Source organism: Silurus meridionalis, chromosome 10 (assembly GCF_014805685.1).
Source record: "Silurus meridionalis isolate SWU-2019-XX chromosome 10, ASM1480568v1, whole genome shotgun sequence".
NCBI classification, from domain to species: domain Eukaryota; kingdom Metazoa; phylum Chordata; class Actinopteri; order Siluriformes; family Siluridae; genus Silurus; species Silurus meridionalis.
The window spans coordinates 10672536-10685116 of NC_060893.1; the positions used below are offsets into that span (position 1 = coordinate 10672536).

The 12581-nt window shown below is 37.6% G+C and overlaps 1 protein-coding gene across 2 annotated transcripts in view; it reads right to left on the bottom strand.

Annotated features, from left to right (window-relative positions):
* tln2b (talin 2b) overlaps positions 1 to 12581 on the bottom strand; it is a 114121-nt gene that overhangs the window by 22116 nt on the left and 79424 nt on the right. For both annotated transcript variants that reach the window (XM_046859017.1, XM_046859016.1), the window contains exons 30-44: positions 11769 to 11966; positions 10624 to 10763; positions 10015 to 10108; positions 9162 to 9251; positions 8959 to 9081; positions 7820 to 7963; positions 7129 to 7290; positions 6878 to 7018; positions 5934 to 6115; positions 4464 to 4596; positions 4187 to 4288; positions 3776 to 3946; positions 2824 to 2970; positions 344 to 445; positions 45 to 164 (exon numbers count right to left, since the gene is read on the bottom strand). In XM_046859017.1, the coding sequence (XP_046714973.1) occupies positions 45 to 164; positions 344 to 445; positions 2824 to 2970; positions 3776 to 3946; positions 4187 to 4288; positions 4464 to 4596; positions 5934 to 6115; positions 6878 to 7018; positions 7129 to 7290; positions 7820 to 7963; positions 8959 to 9081; positions 9162 to 9251; positions 10015 to 10108; positions 10624 to 10763; positions 11769 to 11966 (2049 nt within the window). The remainder of the gene's footprint in view (positions 1 to 44; positions 165 to 343; positions 446 to 2823; positions 2971 to 3775; positions 3947 to 4186; positions 4289 to 4463; positions 4597 to 5933; positions 6116 to 6877; positions 7019 to 7128; positions 7291 to 7819; positions 7964 to 8958; positions 9082 to 9161; positions 9252 to 10014; positions 10109 to 10623; positions 10764 to 11768; positions 11967 to 12581) is intronic.

Consider the following 12581-nt stretch of genomic DNA (forward strand, 5'->3'; position numbering starts at 1 on the left):
ACTGGTCTGTTGATGACTGACTGTCTCTCCAAACTGATCCTCACCTCCTCTGGCTCGGCTGTGGTGGCTGCCAGGCGTCCTTGTTGTGCCAGTTGGATGTAGTCTACGGTCACCTGAGACGCCAGGCCACCCAGCTCCTCCTGGCACGTCACAGACTTCGTCATCTGGAACAGATCACTGTATCAGTGTACAGTACGTACTTACACTTCAGCTGCAATGTACATATTTCCAGAAATGCTCAAATAGTTACAGAGGAAATATCAGAACACATGCATAGGTATAGAAGTGTTTAGAAGAGTCAACTGAGAGCATTGGGAGATGAATGTGAAGACAGACTACTCACCATCTCCTGTGCAGTGATAGCGATAGCCTTGGAGAATTTCACCATGGTGGTCTGGTAATCCACGAATGTGCCGTCCGGTTCTGGAGGAGTTCCCTCATCCATCTGAGAGAACCACAAAACAAAAGCCACAAAACAATATTCGATTTTAGCAGAGTTCTCTTGCTAAAACACTGAATATTCTGTTCATGTTAATTACCGTCTTTGTGAAAAATGGGTGAAAATTAATCTGCAACTATGTCTGAATTGTTGCCATCATCCATCGCGTGTCTTCTTGACAATATAATGAAAGAGTGCAGAGACACATAAATGAGATGAACGGCAGTGTAGGATCAAACGTAGGCTAATAATGAGCTCCATGGAGGGCTGCAGTAACAGAGACAGCCCTGGTGTGAATGAGTGACAGCTGGAGACACTCGGGCTCTGAATGTGAAAAGCCTCCTGCAGATTTCTAATAACAGCTGCTGAAAGGACCTCCTTCCAAGCATCTGAATTCTCTTGGCACAGAGCTGGCACAGATAAGGAGCCAGGATGCTAGCGTGCCATGCGTGCCTGCTCTGATATTTCCATTACACATTTTCAATTTATCATTTAATAATATCAATACACCATTATTCTGCAGTTTGAAAAATCCTGACGACATTGAAACACCAAATATTACCTAGGACATGGTTCATGAAATAAACATGAAATCCAGAAGTCGGAAGTATCAAAGTATTAATACTTTGTTACTATACTTAAGCAGATTTTTCTGGCATTAGTACTTTACGTCACTATTTTCTTTTTGAAAAACTTTTTACTCATCAAATTCATCTGTACTTTCTACTTCTTAAATTTTAAACCAGACTCGTTACTTTAGTTTTAATCTATTTGGTGAAATGTCAATATTTTTTTCGTCTCGTTGCGCGTCATTGTGTGGCTTTTTCAATCTACCACTGGTGTATTATTTCCTTACACACCACAGACGTAGACTAGTTTACAAAGCTAACAATAAGCAAGGTGGAAGGCGCAAAGGAGTATGGGGGTAACGTGGATGAGACAGAGGGTGTCAGCGATGTAATCAGGGTTAGGGTTCCTGATCACCTGATCATCATAATTTTTTCTCTGCTTGTGTTCTATATAGTGGATGTTCAGCCTGGATACCTTCATTAGGTAACAAAAATAGAAATTCATTTTGTAATATATTAATTAGGGTTGTCAAAATTAACGCATTAATTAACATTTTTATTTTAACGCCATTAATTTTATTCATGAGTGCATTTCTGTTTGACTACCTTTATTAAAAATATAAGTAAATACATATAAAAGAGGCGAAATTAAAACCTTCAGCGCGACACACGTTTATTCACAACGTCCTTTCTTTATTCAGATGTACAAAAATAAGTAAATAAACTCTGAATATTTATTTTTAATCAGTAAATATTTGTTTTACTGATAGTCGCCAATCAGCACCAAAATTTGCCAGGATGCATACAATTAACCCTCTGGAGGCGACAAACATGCCAACGCGTTTTGTGAAATTATTTCCTCATAACAACAAAACAAACTGAAATTACTCTGTCTTTTTTGATTGTACAAATAAGAGCTACTTTTGTGTGTATACCCTCATAATAACAACAAAATGCTGTGCTTTTGTAAAATAAAGAAAACAGACCTGAAAACAGAAAACTCCCTGCCATCTATAAATGAAACAACCTAAATCTCAGTAAATGCTTGCCTCACATACATAAATATATTAATAGAAAGCTCGAAATGTCTACTTTTAAATAAACAAATTCACAAAACAAATATTCTTTGATTATGCAATCTGTATGAAAGTTAGAAAAGGTGCAGTTTCTCCGGTATCACCTTAATAACTGTCCGAGTGGAAACATAGCAAAGGTTCCATTTGGTGTCCTGATCATTTTTTTAATTTAATAATTAAAACACCATAAATACTTTAAAACACTTACAGGAATATTGTGTCTGCATGTTCTATATTGAGTACGGTTTCACTAATAATAATCATATTTGTCCATTCCCATGCTGATTAGAGTATTAAAAACTTGAAAAATATTAAGATCAGGTACATTTAGATAGAAATCAACGATTAAGTTGCGTTTAATGTTGAGTTAACACATGACAATCATGCAATTAATCGCGATAAAATATTTTAATCGATTGAAAGCCTTAATATTAATATGACATGTCAAGTTACCAGCATGACACTAAAACAGGTAGTAGTAATAACTACTTTTCACTTAAGCCCAATCTTCTTTACTTTAACTTGAGTAAAAAAAGTATAGTCAGTACTTTTACCAGAGTATTTTAAAACATGAGTATCTGTACTTCTACAAGTGAAGGATGTATGTATTTTTGCATCCTCTGATAAAATCCTTAAAAAAGTAAACTTCCAACAGTTTCACGTGTCCTAATACTGATATGTGTAGCTGTGTATAAAATCAGTTCTGGAAGACCATGTTATGCTTTGTTTGTCCCCTCACCCGTCCCATGGCCTCAGCGATGGACTCCACCATGCCGCCTACCATCCCTCCTTCACTTGCTGCCTCGTTCAGAGTCACCATGATGTCATCTACTGCTTCCTTCATTAGCTGTGCAGCCTCGGCTATTGCATCATGGGTATGAGATGCCTGTATAAGAATTGTTTTAATGTGCACGGTCAGTTAGATACAGCTTGATCTAGCACCACATCATCACACTTCAGCGAGAGGAACAATTATGCAGAAACACATACACAATGACTGTTATCCATTAAGAATGCTATGTAAGACAAATTCAGCAATGTATAACTATAAAAGATGTAGTTCAAATAATCAATGCCAGATTAAACTACTATAAAATAAAAGTCATAATATTAATGCTGCGCAATATATTGTATCTAAATTACCATGCAGCACTTTTAAATACTACATTTGCAAGAGCCTACAATGTGTAAACAGCAATCTAAAAAAACTACCTCTTGTGGACCATAACTAAATAAAAAGATTTGTAAAAACAAAATTAGTCTCTTCCACTTAGGAGAAAAACAGAGTAATAAACTCATGGCCATGAACTCAGCAACTTACAAAATATGGCAATTATATATAATGTTTTACTAGCATGATACAAATGACGCTGTAAACATTTCTCATTAAATTCTTTTTAAATCTAATTAGTTTTGTATGTTTTTTATTCAATATGCCTTTCAGATTAACATAAAAAGATTAATATACATTTAAACTAAATTAATATACATTTTTAAAGGTGATGCATTATCAGTCTATTTATAACTGAATTGTTATGGTATAGCCCACTTGGACTATATGTAATATCCCGTTAGATAAAATACGTTTGACACCCTGAGATAGATTTTCTGGAAATTTTCCATTTGGACATTCCATGGATACTCATTTTCAAGTATATGCTACTATGATGAGAAATTATGCTTTGCTCTACCTTAGGGTTTCCTCCACCCTCTTTGGCTGCGTAGAGCATTTGCAGTGCGGACTCAGCAAGGGTCTTGGTCTGGTCCAGGATGTTCATCTGCTGCTGGTGGTCCATGTGCTTCGAGGCCAGTCCCACTGAAGCTACAATGAGTGGTTCAAAGTAGCTAGCCAGCTGACTCACCTGTGAGACAAATTAAGCTATGCAAATCAAGGCTACTCCAAGTCAGAGAGGTGCACTGTTTTATTTAAGTCTAATGTTCATTTAGCTGATCACAGGACAATCTAATCTGGATCAAAATTGCCATATATAATATGATGAGGTATTCCATAAGAGTCATTTGCTATGTGAAAGGCCAGGGTGTGTGTATGTGTATATATATATATATATATGTGTGTGTGTGTGTGTGTGTGTGTGTATGACCTTGTGCCCAAGCTGTGCAGCCTCCCCACGGGCTGCAGTGGAAATGGGTTCGATCAGATGGCCGATTTCCTGCACGGCCGAGGTCACCTGATCCTGCACAGCCTGCACAACCACCAATAAAGCCATATTACATACAACACTGGCACTATCCCAGATCAACAAAGGTACCTATCATCAGAAGGACAAATACATAGACAGTGACTAGGAGGAATATTTTCTGCAAACAAACACTAATAGGCAGCAGATTGATTTATTACAGTATAGTGTATTTTATCACCTCTAAAGAGATGTCATCTCTGCATGGCAGACTCTGGCCCACGGCAGCTAAGGAGGCTTGCTCTATGTCTCGGATGCACTTGTTGATGCTGTCGATGCTGTGATCACACTCACGCTGACCTGGAGCCTTGTCCCTGTAACAACATAAACAGAGAGGTGGTGCTGACTTTTGCCTTTTCCTACTATTACATCAAGATATTAGATACATTACACCTGCAATACATATGAGAATTAGTGCAGACCTGGCTATTTCTAAGCACCCTTACAATTACACACAGTAATATGAACATTTTGGATGAGTTCCAAATGCGATTGGATGGACTGGGAGGACAATGGCGCTGGAGGGCAGCCAAGTGGTCATAGATCCCATCTTCTGATACTGTTAAGCAAGTTGTTGGCTGAGAGCATAACCCTTATAGACTTGTCTACATGCACAAGAGGATATTGGTCTGATTTCAAATCAGTTCACCTATTCCAACATCTATTCCATCTTATTATGCATTTTCTGAACATAGAAATACTAAGCAACAGTTCCCAGCTCTGTACAAATTGACTAAGGTAACGATTTATATGCCAGTGAAAAAAAAATCGTATTTAAACAAAAAGACTATAGAAAAATAGATCAGTGGTGAATTGCTATTAGATTCTTTTCACAGTCCATGAAAACTCAGGAGTGAGAAATAAACCACTGTGAAAATAAGATGCTTCAGACTCAAACTGTTATAACTCAGTGTATAATTCAACTATATACACTGTGTTAAGAAACAACTATTTTTTACTGATTACTGATCTAAGTAAGCATAGGTGTACAGCACTTAGTGTGCAATTGCTGTATGTATGACTATGCATGAATGATTTAATCCACCATTCATTTACTCAGGCTGACAAAGGAAGGTTAGAATTAGAGCAACCCTGATGTTTCATACTATCTGCCAGGAGTTAACAGCCAGATTTACAAATGGCCACAAAATGTGTCAGCTAATCACCTACCAAATCTCCTGAAATGCCACAGCATACAGATATTAAGAACAGTCAGGTGGCTTGTCTTAAAGCTAGTTAAGGCAGATGGCACTTCTCTCTTAACATCGAGCTTTAACAGTGACCTTGGTACAAACAACTAAATTTATCAGATAGATCTCACAATCACGATGATGGTAATTAAAAAAACAAAGCAAAACAAAACAAAACAAAAAAGACATTAAGAGCTTGAAAAAAAACATGCCAATTCTCATACTTTAGATAATTCTCCCTTAAACAAAAGAATGAGGGCAAACAAACTAGGAAAAAAATGCTATCTACACTCTTCTACATGCATTACTCTTACGATCACTCGTGATTGGCTAATTCTCTAAGAGCCAAACGTTTTCTTTGGATTTGTGTGCATTTGATCCCTGACTCTGGGAATCTGAATTTCTGAATTTTTTTCTTTTTTTTGTATTTCTGTGGTAAATCTAAAGAAAACTACACAAACCTGATGGCAGTGATGAGGCTCTTTATGGAGTCTGACACAGTGCGAGAGTGGCCTGCCAGGACAGACCATGTGGGGGGGTCTTTAGGGTTGAGGATGAGAGAGCGAGCACTTTTTAACAGCTGGGTGGAGCTGTCCAGCATAGAACGAGCCGAGCGCAGGATTGGCTCCTGGGCTGCTGAGCCCTGGAACAAAAGGAAACAATAACAATTAAATAAAAATAAAACATTTCTTAAAACATCATTTTTCTTAACTATTTAAGTCCACACACATTTCAAAAACAGCTTTTAGTCAAATTTGGGCCAAATCTAAAAATATCTATGAACAATCACCAAAGGGAAATCAATGTATACAAATACCAACTGAAACTACATATAAAAAAAAAGTTTAGGCTGTCTAAAGCCAGTAACTCTTAGATATGCACACAAGAAACTTCAAAACGTTTTCTTTATCCTCCACTGAAGATCACTACCTCCGTATCAGTTGCTGTCTGAAAAGGCTTGCGATAAACCCTTTTAAAAGCAGAGTGTTTTACAAACATTGTAAAAAATAAAATAAAAATAAACAAAAAAATAAACAAAAAAAGCCAACCGACATTTCACCTTGAGTAATTCCCTCACAAAAAAAAAAAAGGAAGTGGCTCATCAAAGGACCACTGCCTTGTTCTTCTGAAACCGAGAGCAGCCGCTTTGCTTTGGCACAAGATTAAAGGTAATAGATCAAAGGTACTCAAGTCACCTACTTATTCATGAAGCCTATGGGAGCAGTTGAAAAGGCCATTTTATAGTACATTCTGATAAAAAGGCAGTGGACAAAGGAGCAGTCTGAGGCTAAGAGCTACCAACAACCTGCTGTAATTTTCATGAGAAAATGATCTTTAAAAAAGGTCGGTTCCTGTAACACACCATAAATGAGGTATCTGAAGTGCTACCGGATGATTATCTCACCTCGTTGCTTATCTGAGCAGGAATGCTGGCGAACTCTGGATTAGAAGCAAACGTGGCAAGATTCTCCACAGCCTGTATTAGAGGGGTCGTGGCAACACGGCATCTTTCACGGTTCTCATCGGAAAAGTCTCCATCCAGGGCCTGTGAGACAAATTAATCAACACATATTCAACACCAATTACAATTTTTTTATTGTAATACTAAAAAAGCAAATGTATCCTTTGATAATTTTAAACAAACTCTTTTCCTACCTTAATAGTTTTGACGAGGTTAGCCGTGGTGTTGGCCACTTCTTTGGCCGACTGCACAAAATGTCTCCTGGCGACAGGGTTAGCGGTTTTGGATGATGCTAGTCGGCAGGCATTGCAGAGAGCTGAGGTGTGCTTGGCTACAATTGTTGCTGCTGACAACACCTATGCAAATAAATATAGCCATAATAAATACATAGTTTAATCTGCTTGGTTTAGGTATCAATCAAAACGAATCAAACAAATCAAAGTACCTCTAGTATAAATCCAGAGCATACAAATAATACATTTATTAGTTAGTTTAGTGAGCAAGTAAGAGCACCTATATATTGCCCAGTTTTGGTTACCAGGAAACTTGACTAGGCTGAAATAAAGTGGTGTCTGACAAAGTGTTACTATATGGTGAGCTAGTTTGCTAGTAAAAACATTCATAATTAAGACTGATACACAAATATGTTTGTGTTATTTTCCTTATCTTACAGTGTGTATTGTGTCAATAAGTTGTATCTTCAATAATAAAATATATGAAATGTGATGTTCTGTGCTCTTGACATTTAAAAATATATTATTTACCACCATTATGTTTAAACATATCTACATAGTAAATACGTTTTTCCACAAAGCTCATAACAATTACACAGACAAACAGTCATCTGTTAAAGACAGAGTTCACAACTCAAGACTAATATGTCACCTGGGAGGGACTACTGGCCGGGTCCACCAGGCTCTGACATGCCATCTGAATGGCCTGGTTAGCTTTGGCAAACTGGATGGGGTCCACCAATCCCTGATGGCCTGACTGACTGTTCGGATCAGACACACCCACTAGATATGATGCCTACAGACAAAAAAAACCCCAATTAGGTTAAGCATGGATCTTCTCTGAACCTTAATAAAGATTTGTGTTCTAGAACAGTGGTCCCCAACACCCGGGCCGTGGACCGGCACCGGTCCGTAGGTCAATTGGTATTGGGCCGCACAAAAAGAATACATAACTTATGTTTCATTATTTCCGTTTTATTTATTATCTGATTCTGAACAATGTTTTATTTAGGAAAATTACTGGATTCTCTCCTCCACATCTGTCTATGACTCACTCTTGATGCATGATGCTTGCCTCGGCCACATGTCTTACCTCCATCCGCTACCTTCTTAAAGGGGCTCCGGCCGCTAACACATAATACATTACCGTTAAACTGAAATCCCCATGCTAGAAAAAAACACCGCAGTGGATTCACGTTTATTATTATATTTAGAAAATAACAGTTTTTATGCCGGTCGTATCATTTTATTTTGTTGTAGTTATCCGCCACACATTAAAGGCCGGAAATATTGTCTGACATTAAGCCGGTCGATGGCGCAAAAAAGGTTGGGGACCACTGCTCTAGAAGAAACATCTTGAGAATTCCCTCATGCATAGCATAATTAGGAAAATAGGATATAACAGGGCCTTACAATTGATATGGTTTGTTAAACATTAATGCTATTATGTCTTTCTACAAAAGCCTGTTATATTAAAATCAACCCTCTAAAAACATTGTCAAATGTTTTTAAACATTCAAAGTTTTTAAATGTGACACTTCAGCAGGTATTCTTTGTGCAACTGTAGAATAATAAAAAAATGCAATCTGCCCAGAGCAAAAAAAGCTACTGTGGGAAACGTTTAAACTGGATCATTATCTATATTTGTGTAGCTCTATTAGAGCATATTAAACTATCAGCTGTTTTTAGCCTATTATTACATCAATCGTTATTCAAAGAGTTACTAAAAAGTTGATGGTAAATAATCAGGAAAAGTGAATCAGATAGCCTTTCAAACTGTAATACACCCACTTGTCCAGCTGCCTCGGTCAATCCACAGAGGGCTTTGGACGCCACACCCACACACTCCCCAAACGCTGGAACGTCTCCTGTTTTACAGTGCTGGGAAATACCAGCCATGGACTCTCCCAACACCTGACATATGTAAAAAACAATTAATAACGTATAAATATACTTTGCTTTACACAGAATCAGTGCAATATAAACGTTTTTACCTTGGAGTTCTCCATTACGCTCTCAATGCAATCAAAGTAGGAGAGATCATTCACAGGTTCATTAGGGTTGTCTAGCATTCCTCTTACCGCCTGAAGAAAGCAAAAAGTGCAAAAAAAAGATCACAGACATATTCAAATGAGGACTATGAATAAGCCTTTTTAAAACGCTCATTGCGAAAACGCAATTGAGAAAATAACTAATATTTTAATATCCACAATAGTGCAAGAAATTTGAACTCAAGGCTCCATTAATCAATACAATATGCACTACCAAGTGAAAGAACCCAGCAAAGACCACTATAAACAGTATAGTGTGTGTGTATATGTAAGGGATGACCTAACTGTATACAAATACATTATTTAGGACAAACAGATCTAGTTCTAAGTTCCCAGCAGATATGCTCACCAATAATAATAACATATGAGGCACACAAGGCACATGTGGATGTGAGGAAGAAGTCAGATTTGAAGCTTGTAGTCGATATAAAGGCCATGTTTATTCTAACAAAGCAGTGGTTTAAATTTAGCTTGTTTATGAATAAAAGCAACTAAATGTGTTTTAACAAATATCATGTACCTGATCCACATTCAACTAAGAGAAATTTCTTGGCAATATTAATTATGAATGTTAGTGCTGATGGTGCTTGTGTCCATATTAAATGTTTAAAAAAATAAAAAAGTTAGGCCACACCCACTTTTGAACTAGATCCAGAAACGAGTTCATCTACTAGATCCATTTTTGATCCAGAAACCAACATTTCAAATCCCAAACATATTCATAATGGATATTGGCATAATGTAACATCTCTATTATGTTTGTACGAGACATGATGGTTGAAGTGTATTTGCTAACCTCTAGCTCACGCAGAGCATTATCACACTCCTTCTGGCCAGGTGCCTGCTGGGTACACAGCGTGATGAGCTGGTTAATGCTCTCGGTAACAGCTCTGAAACACATTGCAGATAATATAGAAATGAAACACACATCACATATCCTAAATAAACACTTAAACAGATAAGAAAAATATGGCAAGTACTACAAAGCTCCTAGTTGTGCTATGCATCATAAGTGTTCTCCTCACAAGTTTTGATAATATTTAGAATTAGAATCTTTTATGCATTGCTACAAGTCCGATACACTTACAGAAAAACATCTGCGACTTTTATCCTCCATTTCCCTCATTAAGAAAAAAGAAATCAATCAGGCACAAAGCCCAGGAGTGTATCTGTCTCTCTCATCCACCTGAGGCAATTTCACACACTTAAACACTAAAATAGGCTCTCATGCTTCATGCATGGCTCAAGCTACAACATAATCCTCATTTCCAAACTCTTACTTTGTCCTTAAGGTATGAAGGTCTTGTGGTTTTTGCCACCTTCCATTAGATTTCACTGGCTCTCACAATCAGGCTGGGTGGTTTATGATGACTAATCAAATGGCTGCCAATTGCAATCCACTTACCTCGCTGCAGCTGCAAGAAGATTCTTGGCATTAGCAGCTCCAGGATCTACAGACAGTGACTTGGCAGCCAGCAGCAACTTGCTGGAGGCCATCGAGATATTCTTCAGATTGCCAATCACCTGAATTTGGTCATCTTTGGACTGCAAAGTAACGGAAAAAGTAATCACAAATTACTCGGCTCACGAGAATATGCATTTTGATGAAATAGCAAAGACAGCACACAGGAGAATGGTTTCCTTGGAAAAAAATATTAAACAGTTTTTTTTTGTAGGCCACATGCTATTTATGGATTATGAACAAGGGTGCTATATTGAGGCATGTGAAACAAAACAGTTTGCACTGAGCACTCAGCAGCCTTGCTGCCAGTCCTCTCCTCCCTCTCCATCCCTCATTCACTCACTCACTCTTATTGGGCATGTCATGCTCCATCACCCTTCTTCCCCAACCCATCTCTCCAAATTAATGAGCAAAATAAGCAGAACAAGAACATCATCAACGGGTTCATTGATGGAGTGTCTCCTGTGCTCTTGGGGATGATCGTGTGCCTAAATGAATTAAATGAGGAGGTCTGATTAAGAAATGAATCAGAAACATTTCACAACTGCTTAGTGCCACTTTGAGCCTAAGAGAATCAAATTAAGAGCTTCAAGATCTTTAATTTGTTTATGATAATACGTCATTGATATGAATGCTGTGGATGAATGTTTTTTGGCAAAAAATATTTTATTTGATTTGACTGCACCATTATTACATATTTAAAAGCTGGACAGTTTAGAAACTGGAGTAAAATAAACAGGATTTAACTGTAAAAGTGGACTCCATGATGTCTTGTCCACATTTGTAACCATTTGTGCCAGAATCTTAGTACTTGAATGCAACTCGACATTATAAAACTCCTCAGACAATTCAAATGTTATTTCTTTCTGGTTATGAATTATATTCTTAGAAACAAACAAACAAAATACACACTAGTAACCACAAAGAATAAAATTGACAGTTGCACTTTATGCCTTTTAAACTATGAAATAGTGTTTAATAGTGTAATAGTAATAGTGTAAGTTAATGTAGCATGTAAGCCAGCTGTTCTGTTTGAGGTCACTGGCTTGTTGAAGTGGGAAATGGGTTGTGCACTATTAGACTTGTACCTGAGTGTGTCCAGCCATTTCAATGCCGGCGTCCAGGAACTCGTCAAAGTCCTGACTGAATTTGCCAGAGGCTACAGCGAGTTGGCTGCTGGTGCCTCGTGATGAGTGCACCACTTCTCCAGCGGAATGGTTCAGCTCAGCAGCTGTGTGGTTCAGATCAGTTTGAGCCTCTTGGAATGACTTGGAGCAGGGAGGCAACTGCGAAGGGAGACACGGAGGTAGAAACAATGCTGTGGTTAAAATATATGCTGGGTAAAAGTATCCTGTTATACATCTCCAGCTCTCCCATAATACATGAAATGCCAGTGCACTCCCATGACCAATGGAAATATATTATACCATGTAATATGTATACTGTTACACATAATTTGTACGTTTTTTCGGTTTACAAGCTCTGTGTCAAATACATTTTATAACATTTTAAATGAACTGCTATATGCTTAAATTAATTAAAATCATGTAATCAAATGCAATACTACTTGCTCATTTCCAATGGTTTCAATTGCTTCCTTAAATTGCCAAACAATTTCTATAAGTGAAATGGCTGCATTAAATTTCTGCTAGGTCTATTAATATGAGTGTATGGTGAGAGAATACATCTGGATTGGACACCAGTCAATAAAATACACACATCAACGCTTTTAAACACTTACTCAAATAATTTGCAATAGCCAGACAAGTAGCTGACATGTTTTTTAATAGAATGTGGAAACTGGAGAACACAGAGGAAACCCATACAAATATAGAAATCTGAGGTCAGGAATGAACCATTGCCCCTGGAGATGTGAGGCAACAAACTGAACATGACAATGT